This window comes from Pholis gunnellus (assembly GCF_910591455.1).
Source record: "Pholis gunnellus genome assembly, chromosome: 21".
NCBI lineage: Eukaryota > Metazoa > Chordata > Actinopteri > Perciformes > Pholidae > Pholis > Pholis gunnellus.
The window spans coordinates 16,564,893-16,587,939 of NC_136548.1; the positions used below are offsets into that span (position 1 = coordinate 16,564,893).

A 23,047-nucleotide genomic window follows, 5' to 3' on the forward strand; every position below is an offset into this window, starting at 1 on the left:
GACACTTCACCTCAAACACGTTTTAAAAAGACCCCGATCGACGGACACGCGCGCAGGAGCGACCAGCTGTGTGGGAACGGATGGGGGGGGGGGGGGGACGGACGGATGGGGAGGGGGGGGGGGGGGGGGGGGGGGCGGTCCCGCTGCTGAAGTGTCAAAGGTCTCATCTGATCCTATACCTGCAGCGACTCCTCCGGTTTCACTGCAGGTCACCACCACCGCGTCAGCAACAGCTGTGCCGCCGCCACGCACCGGCTGCCAGAAGGGGAGAATTAACGTCCTCGGTGCAAGGCTTCACGGAAGACTTTATACTTTATTTTTTATTTTTTCCTTCAAGTTTCTTGGATTCTTTGGGAATATTTTCTTTATCGTGCAAGGTAACCTGTCACCTGCTTGTTTTATTCGTGAGCCTAAAGAGGACTCCTGCATGAAGCTCAGAATATAGAACGTTTCCTGTCAGACTGCAGGTTGAAGGGTTTTGCTTTGACTTGATGGTTATTAGGGTGCTATTTTATATCTTCACCGGTCATGAGTTTTATCTTTATGCTCCCCTTTCTGTGGATGAAATGGGCTCATTTGGCATCTTCCTGATTTAAAGGTTGTAGTTAGGTTTCACCACAGTCCAAATAAGCCTATCGTGCACAGTTTTCTATCGAGTAAGAGAGAACCAGTTGACTGTTTTAATAAAAGCATTTAAAAGGTATAAAAATGTAGCAGTAAATGAAGCATGGTATCTTTTATTTTCTTTCTTGGTGCTCAAAATAATCAGTTGCACTGGCGAAGAAATTAAATGCTAAGTCTTGTTTTAATATGAGTGCCTTTTGTTCTAATAATAAACACGGGTCTGTAATTGAGCTTAGGTCAAATATGGAATTGGTAGATTTATGGCGTCTCAGCAGTGTTTTTGAATGTGTTTGTGTTGTGAAGGTGCACGCACATGCAGTGCTGAACTGGTGCTTTACTATTATGCTACAGTAGACCATGTACAGTATGAGCGGGAAACTGCATGAGCATCAGAACAGGTCTTCACCTCCCAGGTGAATGTCTCCCTGGAGGCACATGGCTGTAATGTCCAGTGTGGACACTTTGCAACCTTCTCGATCCCCACTATGCCTCCTCCCACAGGGACAACGTGTTATTTTTAGCTCATGTCCTCCTGGCAGATGGGCAAGATACTGTGATGCTGTGGATGCTCATACCCCACCGTTTCTCTGCCGTTAATCCATGGAGCCCAAATCAGAGGTGTGGGGCAGAGACAGCCTGGCTCCATGCATGCAAAGCAGATCTTTGGACACGTTGGTGGGAGACATGGAGACATATTAGATCCTGCTAATGTAACAGGATGGGCTCCTGCAGTGCAGTCCCAGCAGAAGTGAATGAGAACCATCAGGTGGTGTTTTTAAAGTCTTAGAGTGAGTTTTGTTTGCACAGTGCATCAGTTGTCTCACATATTTTTCTGCATTCTCCGCTGACCTTGTCACTCGTGTCATCACATACGTGGTAGATAAATAAAGTACTTATTTGTGTAGCTTTTAACCTGCATCTGCGGTCGTCCTGTGTGTGTGTGTGTGTGTTTGTGAGTCTCGCGTCACATGTTCTTGGACGCAGAGGGTGTCGGTTTTGAGTTTCTTTCACCCACTGAGTCCATGTGACTGCTTGGCCAGGCCTCTGTATTTTCCAGAGTATTCAAAAGGTGAAATAAGGTTAAAGATCAGCGAAACTTTTTCTTTTCAAAATCTCATTTGTTCAGTCGAATTGAATTCATCGTAGAGTTCTACTGCTTCCCTTATCTGAACATTATGTGACAGAAATACTTTTTGGGGTTTTTTTTGTCAACGTTTCGTCTTAGCTATGGTTCAAACATGAGCAGCTCCTTCGTGGATGTCTGTGTTTATTCAGGACCTGGCCGGCATTATGAATATGATAATGGCTCCCGCTGGTCTCTCACAAGCACGATGGAAAGCTCTCCATATCGTTTCCACACTCAGATTTCTGTGCAGCGAGTGCAAAGGCCAAATGGGTCAGTTTGATGCAGCAGAAATCTGTTTGGAAAGCTGCATTAGACTACATCAGAGAACAACATTATTCCTGGTTCATTCCAAACATTCCATGTTTGTGGTGTCCTTAGAGACACATTATGTGGCTTCATCCCCTAATAAAGGTCTGGATTTCTGGATCAGTAGGCCTTTATGTCTTTGTTCGGCGTCTGACCATCTGACTGCACCGCAGAGATTACGTCGGGTCTTCACAGCTCCTCGGTATGCAGCGACAGAGGCATACTGCGAATGACAGCTGCTGTCCTCTTAGCAGCAACATAATGAATGTAGGGACATAATGCAGACTGAGTCCACTGTGCACACATCCAATAAAGACAGGCGTGACCCCCGAGTAGATGCTGATCATTTGCAGCCGTGCAAAGCTCGTAGCAACATACAATGAGGCGGAAGGAAGCGGCGACAGGTGGAGAGGTCTGTTTTTAATGTGGCTCCCTATAGAGTTTGAAATACAAGGTTAAGTGTTGGGTGACGGAGGTGTTGAAGCGAGCTGGGAGCGAGAGCGGAGCACAGTGCTGCGATCTGACCCCGTGAGAAAACGGGGGGGAACAGGAGCAAGGCAAATGTCAAAGGACGAGTGGATAGAAAGCCCTTGTTTGCTCTGTTGTTTACAACTTCACCACATTCCAGGAGTGGTAGGCGCTGTGTGATGAGGGGACTGAGACGTTCGCCACAGGACTTTGAACTTGTCATGAGTTGAGCCAATAAGTCATTAAAACATTAGGTTCTCTGTTAAAATCACATCCATAGTACAAGACAGCATGCAAGTTGTCTCCTACTATTCGAGGAAAGTTTCTGCTCATCTTCAAGTTAAACATATTTTCTATCTAGATCTCAGTCTCGTGAACTCGGCCTCTTTAATGCACGGCCTCTCTCGCCGTATGAACTCGAGCTACCCTCGGTTGACAAAAGCCAAAAGCTAGTTCGGCCAGTTTCCGGAGGTGAATATTGGCATGCGCATTCCTACGGCCGGCTAGTGTAACGAAGAGGTGTCTACATTACATCGTCTATATCCTCGACCGGAATGTCACAGGTCACATGGCCTTCGCTGACATGCAAGCTGATATATACATTACTGTCGGGGAAAGCTTCTGAAATCGAACTTCCACTCCCTCTTCCTTCAGCTGGCCACCTGTCCTCAGGGCGAGTGAACGAGCACGGTCATGAAACCAGTTGATTGTCTTCAAAGGTCTCAAAACGGGCAATGTTTGATGCTCAAAGAGCTAAAATGATGCCTTTTGGTACTTATAATACCTCTTTAATCTGACTTTGGTAGGATTTTGACGCAGGACTTTTACTTGTTACTTAGATAATGGATCAGACTAGACAGGACTGTATGTTCTGCACATGGTTTATGATGACTTTCAGCCCGATCTACAGAATCTAGTTTGACTGGTACTGAATATTGCACTTGTGAAGAAGCACACGCTGATCCATGTAGCTACAAGCTTCATCACGCCGCCAACACATATTATTTCCCTAACTGACGAGGCAACAGCCTCATCAGGAAGGACTTTTTTTAAGATTGGCAGGCTTTTAATTTATACATATATATTTTTATAAAGGACATCTGATGGCTTCAGCAGTGACGGTGTGATGTAATGCAATCAGGAAATGTTCCCCGTAAGCCACACAGAAACGCATCCATTCTCAGGATGTGTATTTTAAGGTTGGCTCACGGTCGAGGGCGGCGGGGCCCGCGGCTCCTTGATTGGGGGGTTTCTGAAACGGGATGATGAGGGGGGGAGACGAGGGCTTAGTATGGAGTTGGTGTTGGGCTGCACAGGTTGATGTTGGTAATAAATCTAAAGGTTTTCTCTTTTTGGTAGGAAGAAGAAAATACTGGCCCATGTTTTTAAGGAGAAAAGAGTTGTGTGTGTGGGATAAAAGATGGTGGTTTGATGAGTGATGGAGTTGAGACTGATTTAAAGAGCGCTTTAAAGGCTCAAGTGTCGTGTATCTGGAGCTCTAGTAAAGTGGCTGATACGGGGTGCGGCGGCGGTGGAAGCTTAGTGTGTTTGGGGGCCCCTGTGTAAAATGGAAGGTGGTGGAGGAAGAGGAGTCCGCTCGGTAAGATAAGTTGGCACGCTGTCCTGTTTATCGGAGTGATGTGAGGCGCAGAGCGAAGGCTCAGCCAGGAAGGAATGAGCGGAGTCATCGGGCCTCTGTAACACGACGCTCCGTCCTGATGGCCCGGAGCAGCTGGACGGCCACCGTATCTGTTTGAGTGTGTGCGTCTCCTCACGTATGTGTGTGTGTGTGTGTGTGTGTGTGTGTGTGTGTGTGTGTGTGTGTGTGAATGCATCGTTTTATGTGTGAGTGAGGTGGTTTGAGGAGGCTGCATTAGTGTGTGTGTGTGTGTGTGTGTGTGTGTGTGTCAGTGGCTTTCTCTTGTTGCCATGTTGATGGTCTCATGTCTGTGTCTCTTAGCTCTTCTCTTTTTACAGCCTTCCTGGTGATTAGTGCCATGTCTGTATATTATATTTACCTTTAGTTTAATAGATTTTATTGCAACTGGTGTCGAGGCTACAGCTGATGCCTTGTAGATTTATTTACTTTTGAGTAATCTCAGGGTTTTTTGCTGCACAATTATGTATTCAAACTTTCCTTAAATCTATTACTTGTTAGCTAAAGGCCCACTTATAATTACGTTGCATCTTTGTCCTCTAATCGAATTTGCAAATGATTTAACTTTCAAAATGCACATTGATAGTGTTGCTATCTGGCAAATATATTTCCCCTTTTAATAAAAATACCACCTTCAGGTTAAGTGGTTGCAAAGTACATAATAGTAGACCACTATTACTCAAGTAGTGGTATCTTTTGATTTGTATTGGAGGGTAGATCCATTTAAAGAAAAATAGCTAATATAAATACATAAAGGACACTTTACTCCTTTTTATTTTGCCACGCTAGCAGCAGCCTAACCTCAGCTGCTCCAGCCGGGTTGCTAAACGCATCAAAGGATGTAAGCGAACTCCTCTTGGATCCGATGTGGAGCGTCTGCTAGGCTAATAAGTAATCTGATGTACACCGGTAATGTCATAGTCTCTTTAGAGCGGTGGGAAAGTCCAAGCTCTCGTCCCGAGTGCGTCTAGTCATTTTGTTACCGTCCTGACACTTTAAAGTGATGGTGTTGTAGTGATGGGTGAAGGGTCAGAGATGTGGAGCAGGGTGGAGGGCAGGAGGGTACGGAGACATGAACCTGGAGGGGTTTGGACATGGGTGAAAGAAATCTTCCAACCTTATTGGCTTTTGACCCCTTAAAACAAAAGTGTGTCTACACGTGACTCCTCACAAGGTTGACTTTCTTAGAAAAACACTCATAGAGAGGTTTAACTTTTTGTAGGATATCATACAAACTGTTGTATGAGGATACGTTGAACATGGCGGACTACGTGAAGAGGACCCTCTATGTAGATATGAAGGGCTCATTCTAAGCTAAATCATACACACTGTTCCTTTTTTAAGTCAAAACGTGTTTTCTCTCGATTCCTCCCTGCAGCTCCTCCCTAGGGAAACCCCTGTGTGGCGGTATCCCTTCGCGATGCGAAGATGGCGCCCCTGCTCCCTCCCCGAGGCGCCTACGAGTTCCGCCGCTTCACCCAGGAATCGCTGGCGGAGATCGAGAGGCTCAAGGCGGAAAGCGAAAAGGCAGCAGCAGCAGCAGCAGCAGCAGCACTAGAGGGCCACGAGGTCCACGACGGCCACGAGGGGGAAGAGCCAGCGGCCCCGAACGCCGGTCTGGAGGCGGGCAAGAGTCTGCCCATGATCTACGGGGACTGTCCATCAGAGATGCTCAACACGCCTCTGGAGGACCTGGACCCCTTCTACAAAGCGCAGCACGTCAGTTTGAGCACATCTGGGTCTCACATGGCGATGAAAACACACACTTTGTGTTTAATGAGCTCGACTCCGTCCCTGCATAACCTTGAAATACTACAGGATGTATTACTTCAGATGAATTTCAGCTGCATGCAGTATCCCTTACGCAATGTATACCGTTTCATTCGTGGCATGTTACAGTTGAATGTTAAAGTGTCATTTAAAGATTGTCATCACTTAAGTATCTATTGAAAATGCACGAAGTGCTTTTAGAACCTGTCGCGTCTTTTGCATTTATACATTTATAATGTGTGTTTTTCAGACATTCATTGTGGTCACTAAAGGAAACACAATCTTCAGGTTCAACGCTGAACCGGCCTGCCACATTCTGAGCCCCTTTAGTTTGGTTAGAAGAGGATCCATCAAAATTCTCATACATTCATATCCTTTGAACTGTTGTTGCTTGAGTTTGTTAATTATTAAGTGTGTTCACGTTTATTAAACTGGATATGAAGTGGTTAAACTATGAACAAAGTGGGAAAATGTCTGCTTATATATACATATATACATAATGTCCATGTTTGTTTCCTTAATCCTGAATTAAATTATTTAGCATGTTCATCATGATTACGATTCTATCGAATTGTGTTTTCATGACGATGAGCAACCCTCCAGCATGGAGTAAAACCGTTGAGTGAGTACTTCACTATTGTGGTTTTTTCTGTGTCACATTTAACACTTTTCTTATACTAACTTGTGTTTCTTCCTGCGTGTAGGTATGTATTCACTGGTATCTACACCGTCGAGGCGACAATCAAAGTGTTGTCAAGAGGTTTCTGTGTTGGATCTTTTACATTCCTTCGAGATCCGTGGAATTGGCTGGATTTCATGGTGATCAGCATGGCGTACGTGTACTTTTAATATTTGTGTTTATCAGAAGAAACGTTACATAAACTCCACATTTTGATATTAAAACCAAAAAACTTTAGTGCATAAATTGCTGTTAAACAGAAGTGACATTTTTGAGACCAGCTACTATAAAAGTTGATATTGTGCATTTTTAGCCGATTGGGGGCAAAAGAAGGAAAATTAATAGATATGTTGAGTCTTATTTGGCTTTGATTGTTTTATGTCTTTCCACAGATACGTCACTGAGTTTGTTGACCTCGGCAACGTGTCCGCCCTCAGGACGTTTCGTGTACTTCGAGCCCTTAAAACAATTACTGTGATTCCTGGTATTTCTTTAATCTCTTTTTTTAAAGTTTTGTTGTGTGTGTGAGTCAGTATTTTACTGAGTATGAGTGTAGTTTCACAAACGAGACATCATATATACATAAAACTTCATATTTTCATTTAAATTCTCTGCCATTCATAGCTTTACTCAACAGTAATCATTTGTCATATTGATGATCACGTGTTGTCGCAGAGCTGTTTCAGACGTATCGATTGTATTTCGTCAGGTTTGAAAACCATCGTGGCCGCGTTGATCCAGTCAGTGAAGAAAATGGTGGACGTCATGATCCTGACCGTCTTTGCGCTCGCCGTGTTTGCCCTCATCGGCCTTCAACTCTTTATGGGAAATATGCGTCAGAAATGTGTGCGATGGCCCCTCCAGACAGACGAAACCGCCTTTGAATTCTTCAACACCACCGCCACATTTAACGACACGGCGTCCTTCAACAGCACCGTGGGCTTCAATGATACCACATATTCCAACAGCACCTTCAATTTCAATGACTATATTGAAAACAAAGGTATGTTTAAATCTATGTTTTTTTTTAAGCTGATATTTTTCTTAATGGGGTAAAAGGTTTCATCTTCTTGTTTGCTTTTAGATAATCAGTATTATTTGGAAGGCAGCCTAGATGCTCTACTTTGTGGAAACAGCTCCGATGCTGGGTATGTACTACCGTGGTCATTCTATCTGGTGGGAGTGTGATTTGGAGGCTGGGAGAGCCATTGCAGCTTCTTCTTCTTCTTTGTTGATAGAAAGTGCCCAGAGGGATACACGTGCATCAAGGCTGGCAGGAACCCCAACTATGGCTACACCAGTTTTGACTCTTTCGGCTGGGCCTTCCTGGCCCTCTTCAGACTCATGACCCAGGACTACTGGGAGAACCTTTTCCAGCTGGTTGGCACTTCTTTCATTTTCTTGCAGATGGATTCATGACGTCTAAACTTGGAATCTTTTTTAAAACTTCAGTTATGAAATGAATAAATGTGTCCTTAGTTCTCGTAGCTTCTTTTTTGCTCCAAACACAGATCCTGCGGGCGGCCGGTAAGACATACATGCTGTTCTTCGTGGTGATCATCTTTCTGGGCTCCTTCTACCTCATCAACCTCATCCTGGCTGTGGTAGCCATGGCTTATGAAGAGCAGAATCAGGCCAGTCAGCGAGAGGCCATAGAGAAAGAGGAAGAGTTCCAGCGGCTACTGGAGCAACTCAAGAATCAGGAAGAGGTAACCGTTACAAGCAATAAGCAGACGGCTCTTTGCTGTAATTGTTGTTTACGTGATTAACTTAACTCTTGATGTTTATTTTTAATTTCTCAGGGTCAAGCTCTTGGGAGCTGTGCAACTCTAACCAGTAAGAAGTCGCTGAGTCATCACACCATGTCTGAGTTGACAGACGATGATCGGAGCCTCGAACATGATGAAATTATCAAGGATTGTAACGGGAGAATCATTCCCCGTCTGTTAATCAGAGCGCCCACCATGGTCAAGGTGAGTCCGTCACCCTCTGGTCACAATTAATTGTTTTTAAAAAGAGCCTTTTGGTTTTGATTTGCAGCTGACAACATTTCTGAACACATTTTACAGTCGGCTGCAGATTACGAACTTGGAGAGAAGTCAATAGGCTCCGTTCACAGCATGTGTCATCTGGACGAGCCAGGCCTGAAACAGAGGACTGCTAGTGCTCTGACGGTGCTCACTATAGCTGCTATGGAAGGTAGAGTGCCAACAAAGGTAGAAACTTAACACTAATAATGCACCGACGATTATCGTACAAAAACCCCAAGATATGAGGGTTTATTTTCTAGCTTTGATTAAACTAAAATAAGAAGACGACACAACGGAGCAGCAGGGTGTAAGCCTCTGCAAGTGTCAAGTTCCTCCAGGGATTGAAGGATGAGATGCTTTAATGTGAGCTCTAATTGCTGAGATTATCAAGCAGTTGTTCACATTATACACTCATTTTATCCAAAGCCAATACAGTAGCATTGTCTTGAGCTTGCAATAATCACATTGTGCAGCTGGATAAATCCCTGTCAACACTCAGTGTCGCGCCCTCGTGGTGTTAAGCTTTTGGCTATTTTAGCTCGACTATAACTTGGCACACACGTCAGTGCTCTCTGTTAGCTGTGTTGTGCACGTCGTTTAAAGATGATTAACGAGACAGTGTGTAGCATTTAGTGGGATCTATTGGCAGAAATTAAATTTAATATGAATAAGTGTGTTTTCTTTAGTGTATAATCACCTAAAAATACACGGCAGTTGCGTTTTTGCGTCGGCCACCGTAGTAGTTCCAACGCTAGATGATACCGTGGACCTGTAAAGCTTTGACGAAGTGACGGTAGACTACCTAATTGTTTTTCTTTGTCTAGAGTTGGAGGAGGCTCAGAGGCCGTGCCCCCCCGGCTGGTACAAGTTTGCCGACACGTTCCTGAAGTGGGACTGCCACCCGCGATGGGTGCTCTTCAAAAAGTGGGCGCTCTTCGTGGTGATGGACCCCTTTGTCGACTTGGCCATCACCATCTGCATCGTGCTCAACACCGTCTTCATGGCCATGGAGCATTACCCCATGACCCCAGAGTTTGACTACATGCTCTCCGTGGGGAATCTGGTGAGCATGTGCCACGTTACATTTAAATTTCATCGCAGAAATGTCCGTCCGCCTCAGACTTGATTTGAACCAGAACTGTCTGCCCCCTGCAGGTTTTCACTGGGATCTTCACAGCGGAGATGGTCTTCAAGCTACTCGCCATGGATCCCTACTACTACTTTCAAGTTGGCTGGAACATTTTCGACAGCATCATCGTCAGTCTCAGTCTGGTGGAGTTGGGGCTGGCAAATGTCCAGGGGCTGTCTGTCCTCAGGTCCTTCCGTCTGGTGAGAAACAATGATTGTATTCACTCGAGTCCATTCAGCACAATGAGATAACTTCATCATTATTCACTGTCTTTTTTGCTTGTGTCTGTCCTGTGTTGGAGATAGCTCCGTGTCTTCAAGCTAGCGAAGTCCTGGCCCACGCTCAACATGCTGATCAAGATTATTGGTAACTCGGTCGGAGCTTTGGGAAACCTGACTTTGGTGCTGGCCATCATCGTCTTCATCTTCGCCGTGGTGGGTATGCAGCTCTTTGGGAAGAACTACAAGGACTGCGTGTGCAAGATCTCCTCGGAGTGCGAGCTGCCGCGCTGGCACATGCACGACTTCTTCCACTCGTTCCTCATTGTTTTCCGCATCCTGTGCGGGGAGTGGATCGAGACCATGTGGGACTGCATGGAAGTGGCCGGAGCTGGGATGTGTTTGATTGTCTTCATGATGGTTATGGTCATTGGAAATCTAGTGGTGAGTGCAACAATTATTCATTCACTGCTGATCCCCATCTTAAATCTAAAGCGTGGGGGGGGGATTATTTTACAAAAAAACAAAAGTGGATGTTCTGGCTGGGGGCGTGTTGTTTCAGGTGCCAGAGAAACAATGAAGTATAATCCAGATAGTTTTAGTAATATTCTTTAATTTGCCCCCATTAGCAGCCTCAAAGTGATGGCTAGTCTTCCTGTGGTCCACTCAAAAACAATGATAACTAAAAGGCCACACGGAGAGCGCAGACAATCTGTTCCCAAAGGTGAATTATAATTATCCACTTTATCCGCTCCGTGATTTGGATCTCCTCCAAATTGATTGGATTCCTCCATCGCCCATGCTACACACTTCCCTCAAATTTCATGATTATTGGGCCAGTAGTTTTTCCATAGTCCTGCTGAAAAACAAACCCACCAAACCAAAAACATAACCCCCTTAGCGGAGATAATAAAAACAATCGCACGGTATCAATAAAACATGCAACTGTCACGACTGTGAAGCTGTAAAGCTGACAAATTATTTCGAAAAATCTTTCTAAATCTAACAGTTATCTTATCATAATGCCAGGAGATTTTGTGGCCTGCATGTCTCAGCAGTCTGTTGTTAACCTCTCAGCTGAGTGAGGGAGGTCGAGGACGGACGGACACAGCTGAGGGAGAAAGTTGTATCCTCTAGAACCCTTTAAAATGTCGAGCCGCTTGGGTTGGTGGAGGTCTGCTCTCTCCGAATGCTCTTCTAGTTTCATATGATAACTGTTCACTAACCTTTTCACACAACGTCCGGGTGAATTTGTGCAAAGAGGCAGCGGAGTTTGACTGTCTGGGTCGTGCTGAAATACTGTCCCTGACATTTTATCTTGGCCTCGCAGAACAAGGACGAAGGAGGGATAATACAGAGATGACCACTCTGTTCATTTCAGCATTGTATTTAATGACCAGAGCCAAAACCATTTCCTGTTGGGTTATTCATAGAAATGGAAAGGAAATGGCTCATCGTCAAGCTGACAAAAGTATTGCGATGGCCACACTGTGCCAAAAATGTCCACGGCTTTCTTGGGATGCACACTATTTGCACTGACATAAAGGCAAATAGTTTACCAGCACACGTCACAGGAGGGGGGGGGGGGTTCTATTTGAATCGAATGACTCGAGCCGCCAAACAGTGGTTTTGACCTTGAGTGTGTGTTAAGATCCGGCTCAAGGAAGCCTGCTGCCAACACCGACAGCTGAGCAAGCAGGGCTCAGGTGGCAGGGGGACTGGGTGTTAAGGAAAAGTAATGTGATCGCAGAGTAAAGCGTAATTGATGAAGAGGTAATCATATTGAGCCATCAGCGCCACAGCATGTATGGATTTAACTTAAGCTTGTTTAGGGAAGATGCTGATATCATTTTCTGCTGGTTATCTTTATGATCCAAAAATGCTTCTGAATTTCCACGGTCTCCTCTGCAGAGTTTTTGACTAAGGAGAAAGAAAACCACTAAATATTTTGTTATTTTGCATAATTGTACGGGCTCAGGCGAACATTATTGAGAACGTGTTGAATTCTTTCTCAAAGCTTGAAATGTTAAAGGTGCAGCATTTTGGTCAATAGGCCTTTTTGTTTGTCTTGTCGAGAGTTTGATGAGAAGATCGATAACAACATCGTGTCTGTTTAATCTGAAGCTGCAGACAGTTAGCCTAGCTTAGCATAAAGACGACTTGTCCAGCCTACTTGTTTCAACCTGCTTCTAGAATTTACGCTAAGCTAAGTTAAGCTAACTGTCTACTGGCTGAAAGACATCGGAGTTTGATTGGCTCTTGTCTTCCAACTCTCGAAAAGAATGTCAAAAAAAAAGTCAAACTTATCTTTAAGATAAAAACTTAACCTCTCACATCATCAGGTTATTAGAGCAGCTCTAAAGAGAACTGCATTTATTTTGTGCCGTTCTTTCTTTAACACAGTTTTCGTTCCTACACCGTTGGGCTCGTGTGTGTTTTTTTTTAGCAGCTCATCCTCTTTACTGATCCACAGCTCCCACACTGGAATGAGGCAGATCAGCCTGCCGTGTAACCGTGATCTCCCGCTAAACCTGAACAGGAACCGAGAAAATGACCAACAGGTTTAGACTCTAAAGATAGCTGCGCCGACGACATAATATTTATTGACGTGCCATCACAGGACCAATTTGATATGTGATGTGTATTTGAGACGTTTGTTTCCAGCGATGTCGGCGTACTTTGACGCTGTGAAAAGAATTATTATTTCACATGCAAACCCAGGATTCACTCACCCTTAGACAATGTTATAATAATTTAAATCTGGTACATTAATCACTGATATAAACTGTACAATTCTAGATATTTCAGATACTGTAGCTGCAGTCTAAATACAGACTACTCGCAGTACATTTTGGGGGTTTTCACAACACTTTGACGTCTGACATTTCAGTGTAAACTTATCTTTACCTTCATGTGTCTTTCCTCAGGTGTTGAACCTCTTCCTGGCCTTGCTGCTCAGCTCGTTCAGTGGAGACAACCTCTCCACTGGGGACGAAGACGGGGAGATGAACAATCTCCAGATCGCCATCGGCAGGATCACGCGAGGCATCGACTGGTTCAAAGCGTTCGTCGTTCGAACCGTCCTGCAGATTCTCGGCAAAAAGCCCAAGGAGCCCGAGGAGGGCCCGACGGACGACGAGGAGCCTAAAATGGAAGAAATTGAAATGAACCACATGGACACCGGTCAGAAAATGGCAGATGGGATACATAATTGTTTAGTTGAAGGCCGGCCTTCTGGATTTGTTGTGGACGGAGAGTTCAGTGTCAACGTGCCAATCGCTCAGGCTGAGTCAGACTTTGAAAACCTGGGCGAGGATGACGAGGATGATGCTGATAATGCTAATGACTCAGACATTTCAGATGAGAAACATAACGAGGTAAGTACAGCAGATAAATCAACATCTATTTGTCTACGTGCACTGACAAAACACAATATAATGTTTGTCCGTCATTCAGGCTTTAATAGAAGTGAATGTGGAAACAAATCGTCTGACAGGACAACTTAAACCTTTATCGTTCTTATTGGCTCATGTTTCCCAGCAAAGCGCCGCCCAAAACATGGTGAAGGTGATAATTGTCCCGACCTAACCGGTGAAAGAAAAGCTAAAAGAGTATGTCAGTAAAAATAAAAGTGAGATGTCAGTCAAGCAGCGTCTGTAGACGTTCACACAGTCCATAGAATGATACATAATTAGACTGACACCTGTGTAGAGCCTTTTACAGTCGTCTTAACTGTGTAATTATCTAATTAAATATTTTTTTTGGGGGGGAAAGAATTTATGTCTTGCTGCTTATGAATGCTTACTAAAGTTCGTTCTTTATTCCTGCGCTATTTCAGAAAAACTTAGAAGATGAAAGTGGCATGCTGGGAAAAGTCAAAGTGAGTAACTCAGCAGACCCACAAACAAAAGAAATCCTGATTACCGATCATTGACTACGGTCATTACTGTATATGTGGTTCTGCTCATTATACATTCGGGGGGGGGGAATCAAAAATGTATATTTTTGCATGGTGGCTTTGTAACTGAGCTTCAATTGTAATTCTTGACTAGCTGATGGGTGCTTTGAATGATGGGGATTCTTCAGTGTGTAGCACAGTGGACTATCAACCACCTGAGCCTGAACCAGAAGAAGTGGAGGAAGAAGAGCCGGAACCCGTGGAGCCAGAGGCCTGCTTCACCGACGGTATGAACCAACCGCGGGAGAATTTACCCTGAAACTGTTAAAATGATCGTCTCACGGTGAAACCTTTTTGACTCTCCTCTCTCTCCTCAGAGTGTGTGAGGCGCTGGCCGTGTCTGACGGCGGACATCACCCAAGGTAAAGGCAAGAAATGGTGGAACCTCCGTAGGGCTTGCTTCACGATTGTGGAGCACGACTGGTTTGAAACCTTCATCATCTTTATGATCCTCCTCAGCAGCGGCGCTCTGGTGAGTGCCGACGTCACTGCATCAAATTTAGAAATGTTGACAGTTTTTTATGATGGCGTTACGATTAGGACGTGTATCTGAGTGTCTTATATCTTCCTTTGGCAGGCGTTTGAGGATATATACATAGAAAGACGCCGAACCATCAAAATTATTCTGGAGTATGCTGACAAAGTTTTCACCTACGTCTTCATCATCGAGATGCTCCTTAAATGGGTGGCGTACGGCTTCAAGACCTACTTCACCAACGCTTGGTGTTGGTTAGACTTTTTCATTGTAGATGTAAGTTTTGGCCTCTTATTTTACGGCTCATCTGTGTGTATGTGTGTGTGTGCAACGCTACAACAGAACATGTTTGATGTCAGATCATTTCCGTGGTAACACGTGAATAGGAAATGTTTTGATTCTGCCACAGATTTCCCTGATTAGTTTAGCTGCCAACTGGATGGGATACTCGGACCTCGGACCGATCAAGTCCCTCAGGACTCTCAGGGCACTGAGGCCTCTTCGGGCGCTGTCGAGATTTGAAGGGATGAGGGTACGTTTCTCTCTGTGCAACCACGTTTGAGCAACGTGCACGACTAACCAGCGGTGGAAAGCAACCAAGTGCATTCTTTTTAAAGTACTTGCACTTTACTTAAGTTTGGTCATGAGTTTTGAGAAAGAGATATTGCTGTTGAGTTTTTCAAATATATTTGTATTTATCAAAGCTTTTTTTTCTCTTCTCCTTAAGTACTTAAGTAAAGAAAACTTCTTCCACCACTGCAGCTAACATTGATCTAGATGACGCTGTGATGTTTAATGCATTATCACACTAATTTGACTGGCTTTCCTCTACAATGTGTGTTGAATGCATGCTTACATCATGGCTGCTGTACCAGAGCTGACTGAGGTAAGAGTACGTGCAGGACTTGATGTCAATAGCAAGCTCGTTGCTCACTCTTGCAAACAAAATAAACCGGGGAACATTTCTATACATTTCTTTATAGTCCCTCATCTCTAACAAAGTCCTCTCCTCTGAACAGGTGGTGGTGAACGCTCTCGTCGGAGCGATTCCCTCCATCTTCAACGTGCTGCTGGTGTGTCTGATCTTCTGGCTCATCTTCAGCATCATGGGAGTCAACCTGTTTGCTGGGAAGTTCTACCGCTGCATCAACACCACCACGGGGGAGCTTTTCCCCATGACGGAGGTCAACAACAGGACCGAATGCGTGGCCGTCCAAGAGGCCACGCAGGAGGCCCGCTGGGTCAACGTAAAAGTCAACTATGACAACGTGGGACAAGGCTACCTGTCGCTGCTTCAAGTGGTGAGGAGGGCGGTTTCCATTATTACATACGTGGAAAATAAAAGCTGTTGTGTTCAAGTGACAGATTTTGAATCAATGTTCTGTGTTTTTCAGTCAACTTTTAAAGGCTGGATGGACATCATGTATGCTGCCGTCGACTCAAGAGAGGTAGTTATTAATTACAGTTATGTCTTGAAACATAATATTTGGCATTAGATGTGTTGGTGGTTTGAAAGTAGTATTTTCTGTACTAAAAACAAGGTGAACACTTGCTAATTATATTTAAACCATCCTGTAACAGAAGACCCTTCATCTTGTATTCTGAATACTTTTATATCACTTTTATATTATATTATTAAAAATGTAGGCTAGATGCATGCATGAATTTATGCACATATAGATACGTTTATACGTATTCATGTATCTGTATATACAGATGAATATACAGTTTATTCTTTCTGTTATAATAGTAATTGCAAATACAGGTTGGACATTTTGTGGATGTATTAATTCAGTTAATTGCAATGAAAGTATTAAAAGAATATTTAGAATAGAGGAATTGCATATCAGAAATCCCACAGTATGTATACTACGTTATTTTTTTATTATGTATATGAACATAAGTAAAGTAAATTATATTAATCCAAGTCTGGAGTTCAAAGATTCTCCCTTCCCTTTTCTAACACCCCCCCTGCACTTTAAGATAATTCAATATATATGTAATAATATATATGTGACAGGTGGTGATGGTGAAGTGAGACCGGTCTTTGGATCAACAAGTACCCTCCGACTAGTATCTTATTCCAGTTTAACCTTTTATCCCGCGTCTTCCTTCTTACTTAATAATTCAGAAACAGAAAAGGGACAGATTTTTCTTTTCTAAATGTTTTGTTCCTCTTTTAGGTAGAGGAGCAGCCCTCTTATGAGATCAACCTCTACATGTACATTTACTTTGTCATCTTCATCATCTTTGGCTCTTTCTTCACACTCAACCTCTTCATTGGTGTCATTATTGACAACTTCAACCAACAAAAGAAAAAGATAAGTATCACACTTCTTTTTTTTAGTAATCTGCAGAAAAGCGATTGTTTTTCTTTTAGTTACATCCATACTTATTTATATACCTGTAATCCTTACACCCTGGCCCATTGTTTTCCTGTTTACAGGTTTTCAATTACTATTTCCTGTTTTATTTTGGTACTCACCTTTTGTCTCTCGTTCAAATACTGAAGTATAAGAGTAGTCAGCAGTGAGTCAATGAGCAGTATGAAATGGTTAATAAAAACTATATTGAGAAAGTGTGAGTCACTGCAACCACGAGAGGTACTTGAGCATGTAGCCATAAAAAAAGCACCCAAAATATGATGTAGTTTGGTGCAGCAGTATGCGAGGTCAGCCTCGGACAGACACAGAAAGGCACACACTCATTCACAGATGCACACACGACCCATCTCTACTAGAAAACATAATATATCTGCAAGAAAACACAACCTCGATCTTGTGGTCATTAATTAACAATATGTTTGTTTTATGTTGCGTCTGCACGGAGATAAAGACCTTTTCATGACTGAGGAACAAAAGAAGTACTACGAAGCCATGAAGAAGCTTGGCTCCAAGAAGCCACAGAAGCCGACTCCACGTCCAACGGTTTGTCATTTGTTTGTAACTGATATTAATGTAACCCAAAGTAATGAAACATCAGCTCGTGCTCATGGTGATGTCACCTCTGACCACTGTGTTCACCTTTTCTGGGACGGGCCAAATGACCCTGTTGGATTTCTGTTTCTTGTGTTCTTTGCCCCTTCTGACCTGCAGAACCTGATCCAGGGAATGGTGTTTGACTTCATCAGCCAGCAGTTCTTTGACATCTTCATCATGGTGCTCATCTGCCTCAACATGGTGACCATGATGGTGGAGACGGACAACCAAAGCCCCGAGAAGGAAGATTTCCTCTTTAAAGTAAACGTCGCCTTCATCGTCGTCTTCACCTGCGAGTGCGTGTTGAAGCTCTTTGCCCTGCGACAATACTTCTTCACCAACGGGTGGAACGTGTTTGACTTTGTCGTGGTCATCTTGTCCATAGCTGGTGGGTAAAATATACATTACACAGAAACTGTAAATTGTGTTCAAACTGATGAAAGGTGTTCATATATATCGTCTCCTTTTTATTTCAGGTACGATGCTCTCAGACATAATCGAGAAGTACTTTGTGTCACCGACTCTGTTCAGAGTGATCAGACTGGCCCGAATAGGCAGGATCCTGCGTCTTATTAAAGGAGCGAAGGGCATTCGGACGCTTCTCTTTGCTCTAATGATGTCACTTCCTGCTCTATTCAACATTGGCCTCCTGCTCTTCCTCATTATGTTCATCTTCTCCATATTTGGCATGTCAAACTTTGCCTACGTCAAAAAGGAGGCTGGAATCGATGACATATTTAACTTTGAGACGTTTGGCGGCAGCATTATCTGCCTGTTTGAGATCACCACGTCAGCCGGCTGGGATGGGCTTTTACTTCCGATGCTGAACAAAGAGTTTCCAGACTGCGATCCAGACTTTGAGAACCCGGGCACGGATGTAAAGGGCAACTGCGGCAACCCGCTCATAAGCATGACGTTCTTCTGCAGCTACATCATCGTCTCCTTCTTGGTGGTGGTCAACATGTACATCGCCATCATCTTGGAGAACTTCAACGTGGCGCAGGAGGAGAGCGGCGATGCGCTCTGTGAGGACGACTTTGTTATGTTCAACGAGACGTGGGAGAAGTTTGACGTGGACGGAACTCAGTTCATTGAGTATAGCCGGCTCTCAGATTTCTGTGATGCCCTGCAGCAGCCGCTGAAGGTTGCCAAGCCCAACCGGCTCCACTTGATTGAAATGGATCTGCCCCTGGTCATCGGGGACAGGATCCACTGCCTGGATGTCTTGCTGGCCGTCACGCAGATGGTCTTGGGAGACACGGTGGAGATGGCGGCGATGCGCGAGAGCATTCAGGCCAAGTTCATCCTGAGCAACCCCACCTCGGACTCCTTCGCGCCGATCACCACGACCATGCGCCACAAAGAAGAGCAGATGGCCGCCGTCGTCATCCAGAGGGCTTACCGCCTGCACCTGCTGAGACGCTGCGTACGCCACGCCGCTTTCATGCACCGCTGCAAGAGGATGGGTGGAAAGGAGGGCGGCGATGATCCACCAGAGAAGGAGGGCTTGCTCGCACGGAGGATGGGAGTGCTCTACGGGAGCAACGTGGACCTCGCCGAGGAGATGGAGCAGGCCGATTTAGAAACTCTTGCAAGCCAACAGCCTCCTAATCCTGAGACACTGTCACATGACACAGGGGCCCAATGTGGTCCAGAACCCCCCGAGCCAAATGTCATGGTTGTACCTGTAGAAATCACTAATGAGGTGTTATTACATTCTGCCCCCAACCCACACCTCTTTATCCTACACGCAAATCTGAGGGAGACGGTCGTATAACAAGCAGCAGACGACGATTAATGATGTCGTCCTCCTGTTGCACATTAGATGAAGAGCTTACACAGTGCTAATGAATGTTTACACTTGACAAGTAACTTCATGTGATATTCAAGTTTCTTTTTGGTTTTAAGGTTGAAACTGGAGTTCATGGTTTTTCTCTGATAATATTCATATCGGCATAAATAACCACTATTAATGTTAAAAGAGAACTAACTACAAATAAACTACTTCACATGTTAAATGATAATTAACCTAGTTGTAAAAACAAGTAATTTTCAAAAATATTAAATGACTAGTTGTGACGCTTTTTCTAAATAGTTTAATTTAATTGACATTTTCAAATTTAAAGGTGCCATTAGATGTGATTTCTCAGCATGTAACTGTACACTGACTTTCAGAGAACTGCATCAGCTAATAAAAAAACTAGTATTTGTTGTTACAGAGTTAAACATCATAGTGAACCGGACGTCTGATATAACTTTGTAGTAAGAAATCTATCTTGAAATTGCAAGATAAAGCCCCCATATGTCTGAAAATAACATATATTTCAGTATTTAATGCACACTGTGGTTGAAGTCCTCATTTAGGCCAACAATAACTTTGTTTTTGGTATGGTAATTATTACCATGTGCCCCAGTTTCTAACCAAAGAGTAACTTGAACGTCACATGAGAGAACTTGAATGACCCTGTGTTTATGTCACAGTGAAGATACACATCAGTGGCACAAATCCAGCGCTGTTATCCAACTCTACTGAGCAATATTTGAAAATGAAATCAATATACACACAACCATTTCATGGCTAAAAATGGCAATGCGGAGTCCCCTCATTTGTTATAATTGTCGAAAAATTAAAACGGAGCAAAATCCTATTCCTGCTTACTTTAAGTCACTTTTATGTGGAATCTCATTAACGTGAAGGCTCTACACACTAATTCTTTCAATTGGACACTAAAAGATTTTCTATGTTGAGTTATTTTTGTACATATATATAAGGTTTATCCTCATCACATTTATCCCTGTCTACCAGTGAAACCCTGTTATTCTTTATTAGTTAACAAGAACATGGGCCAGCTAATGCAGTTACCATCTGAAGGCCCGGTTTATATTGCACTATTTATATCCCTTCCAGGTCAAGTTAGAGCAGACTGAGAGACCTTCCTGTTTTTAATTTCACCACTGATATATGCATGTCTTTTAAATGTTTTGTCTATTTTTTTTTTTTTCACCTCAGATAGATCTGAAAACCCAAAGCAAGCAGTCAGTGTGACTTTATTAAGATGTCTTTTGACTTGATATCAAATTGATTTAAAATTCTGAAACACAACTTGAGTGTTGGTTTAGTGAAATAAATCCATGAGTGAAGTTAAAGGAATCCCCCATGTTTCCAATGTGTAGATAATCACAACTATTTACGTATTTAGAAAAATATTTATCTTTTCTCAAGTCTGTCCTCGTGTAGAAAGGTTGCGTCACTTGCTGTTGTTCAAGTCTTAAAAACGTCTTATTCTGAATATATATACATGAACAACATTTGTTTTAATTTTTTTTACAATAGAATATAGAAGGTTGTCCCTTCTTTTGTTTATGTGTTCAGACCTGTCTTAACATCAGCCCTGGGGGACACAAATGTTTCCTCTTTGTCTTATCCTGCTGCTGCAGCATGGCAGTAGCTCTATAATGTGACCGGCAGCGATCCTATTTACCGTCGCTGCACCGCCGAGCTGCAGTCTCCTCTGACGCTACAGTCAAACTCACGAGACTGTGTCCTCCTTTTGTTTACGTCTCTAATGGAGGGAGAGCTTTACTGGAACACCCGCAGTCAGTGTTGCCTGTACATACACGTTTTTTTTTTCTTTCTCTATTGTGTATTTATATCATTTTGTTATTGTAAAAAATTGTAAGTATATTGTGAGAATTAAAATACTTCTTGTAGGGAAAAGTAGGCTGTGAGTTGTCAGTAGCTGTGTGGAAGTGAAACTACACTGAGGCCCTCTGCTGGTTTGTATGCTGAACAGGTCGTTCTGCTGGCTGATTTATTCATTGAAAAGTTATATTTTTTGGGACTATAGACTTAATTAGAAAACAATCCAGTGCGTCATTTCCCTCGACTTGTACTGCGTATTTTTTTCGTGTGAAATGGTGACATTTGTTTGGAGACTATTTGCAGCCGCAGATTTGGTTCAGTAAGTATTTGCAGCAGCAGGACGGTGTATGTGGGGCTGACTCAAAATACACGATGCCTGTTCATGGTAATGAAGAATTAAATCATACAAATTAACTTATAATACATGTTGGGGGAAACGATGAAGCTCCATGACGGTCAGCTTTACATTTGTCATCTTCTAATATATCAACAGAACTGCTCGCTTCAGCGCTTTATATTGGCTCGCTGGCCCAGTCGCTATTTCTTGTTCATGAGTGTCAACAGGCGGGAATAAGCGCTGCCTCTTACAAGAAATAAGGAGGTGGGGTGTCTGATTTATTTGCATTTTTTTGTGGTTGCACGCTGTAGCCTACGTCTTGCCCAGTGCTGACTGGCGTTTCTTAAGAGGGACTTGTCGGTCTGACAGGTTTGGCAGCCTGGCAGAGTCGTGCTGCTTTATTCAGCTGTGGCTATTTTCATCGGTTGATGTCCAGCCACCAGCACGAACAATTCGGGCTGCAACTAACTTTTATTTATTGATTAATCTGCTCATTATTTTCTAGATATTTGGTCTAAAAAACATCAGTAAACAGTAAAAAAATAAATAAATAAATCCATGGTTACTTCTTAAAATATATTTTTCCTCCGAAATGCAGAGATATTTTATTTACTATCATGTAAGACAGAAAGCAAATCCTCACATTTGAGAAGCTGGAACCGTAACATTTCTGATGTCTTACTTTGATTGAAATGCTTAGTTGATTCTCAAAGTTGGTGATTAATTATCTGTCGATTATTTGACTTTTGGTTGCAGCTCAACAAGAAACGGTTCCCACCTCTGACTTCTACCGTTGATTTAAACCATGTTTGGGCGGGCACCATTGTTTATGAGAAATGAAATGTCAGGCCCTAACTAAGCTTGACTGATTTTCTGAGTCACCTCATTAAAATGTTGCAGCATTTCCTGCCAGCGTTGGTTGTTGGAGGCAGCAGTATATCACCTGTACACTGAAAACTGAGCAGCTCCATAGAAGTAGGTGCTGCAGGATGCATGTTCTTTGAGGGAATAAAGGAAATGTGATCAGCGTGGCTGACCTGAATTCACTGAACTGCATGTGGATGTTTCACAACAGTCTTCAGCTGCACTGTAGCAGCCCTGTGGGACTTTACTTACAGTGAGCACAGTGACAATGTTGACATGCTGATGTTTTGCAAGTATGCATGTCACAGTTAGTACTTTTGTTGGACAATATATTGTCTCAGAAATAATTGTAATAAACGATATCATTGCCATTTGAGGGCCCTTTTATGCCACTGATATGATTATATGATTGCGTAATAATGCAAGTAATGAACGTTTCATTCTTAAAGATATTCACACATTGAAATTGGAATGTGGACAAAAAAAAATATTCTAAATGAAGATAAAATAAAACCACAAACGATAAATAAAATGGACCCTCTGGCTTTGTTAACCGACATGTACGACATATGACAAATGTCCAAATCTTATAATGGTAGTGAAAACCTTGCTGTTTATTCTGGCATCATGTTTGCTAAAATATTGTTGACATTCATATAGAAGTATGTAATATATAAGAAACCACTACAGGGGATATCGAGGTCAGCATCGAGCTTATGTCCTTTTATTGTATGAAAAGTCGATGATGTAAATATGATCGATTTCATGTTCATATATCGTTCGAT

The 23,047-nt window shown here is 43.2% G+C and overlaps 1 protein-coding gene across 2 annotated transcripts; it reads left to right on the forward strand.

The window, feature by feature from the left end:
• The first annotated feature begins 220 nt into the window (after positions 1–220).
• On the forward strand, positions 221–21,033 carry scn4aa (sodium channel, voltage-gated, type IV, alpha, a). Of its 2 annotated transcripts, XM_079182343.1 has the most exons (27): positions 221–377; positions 5,560–5,900; positions 6,202–6,320; positions 6,484–6,573; positions 6,656–6,784; positions 7,023–7,114; positions 7,340–7,633; positions 7,715–7,778; positions 7,869–8,010; positions 8,142–8,339; positions 8,433–8,603; positions 8,700–8,829; positions 9,485–9,723; positions 9,816–9,989; positions 10,095–10,451; positions 12,935–13,384; positions 13,846–13,887; positions 14,060–14,192; positions 14,283–14,437; positions 14,543–14,716; positions 14,850–14,972; positions 15,460–15,741; positions 15,835–15,888; positions 16,624–16,765; positions 17,270–17,367; positions 17,536–17,806; positions 17,895–21,033. In XM_079182343.1, exons 2-27 carry the CDS (start codon positions 5,610–5,612, stop codon positions 19,193–19,195), a joined length of 5,715 nt encoding a protein of 1,904 aa, XP_079038469.1. In that variant the 5' UTR covers positions 221–377; positions 5,560–5,609; the 3' UTR covers positions 19,196–21,033. The 2 variants fall into 2 exon arrangements, with proteins under 2 accessions (XP_079038469.1, XP_079038470.1); XM_079182344.1 differs by lacking the exons at positions 221–377; positions 5,560–5,900; positions 6,202–6,320; ... (3 more) ...; positions 7,340–7,633; positions 7,715–7,778 and having other exon boundaries at positions 7,879–8,010; positions 8,119–8,339.
• The last annotated feature ends 2,014 nt before the right edge of the window (positions 21,034–23,047 follow it).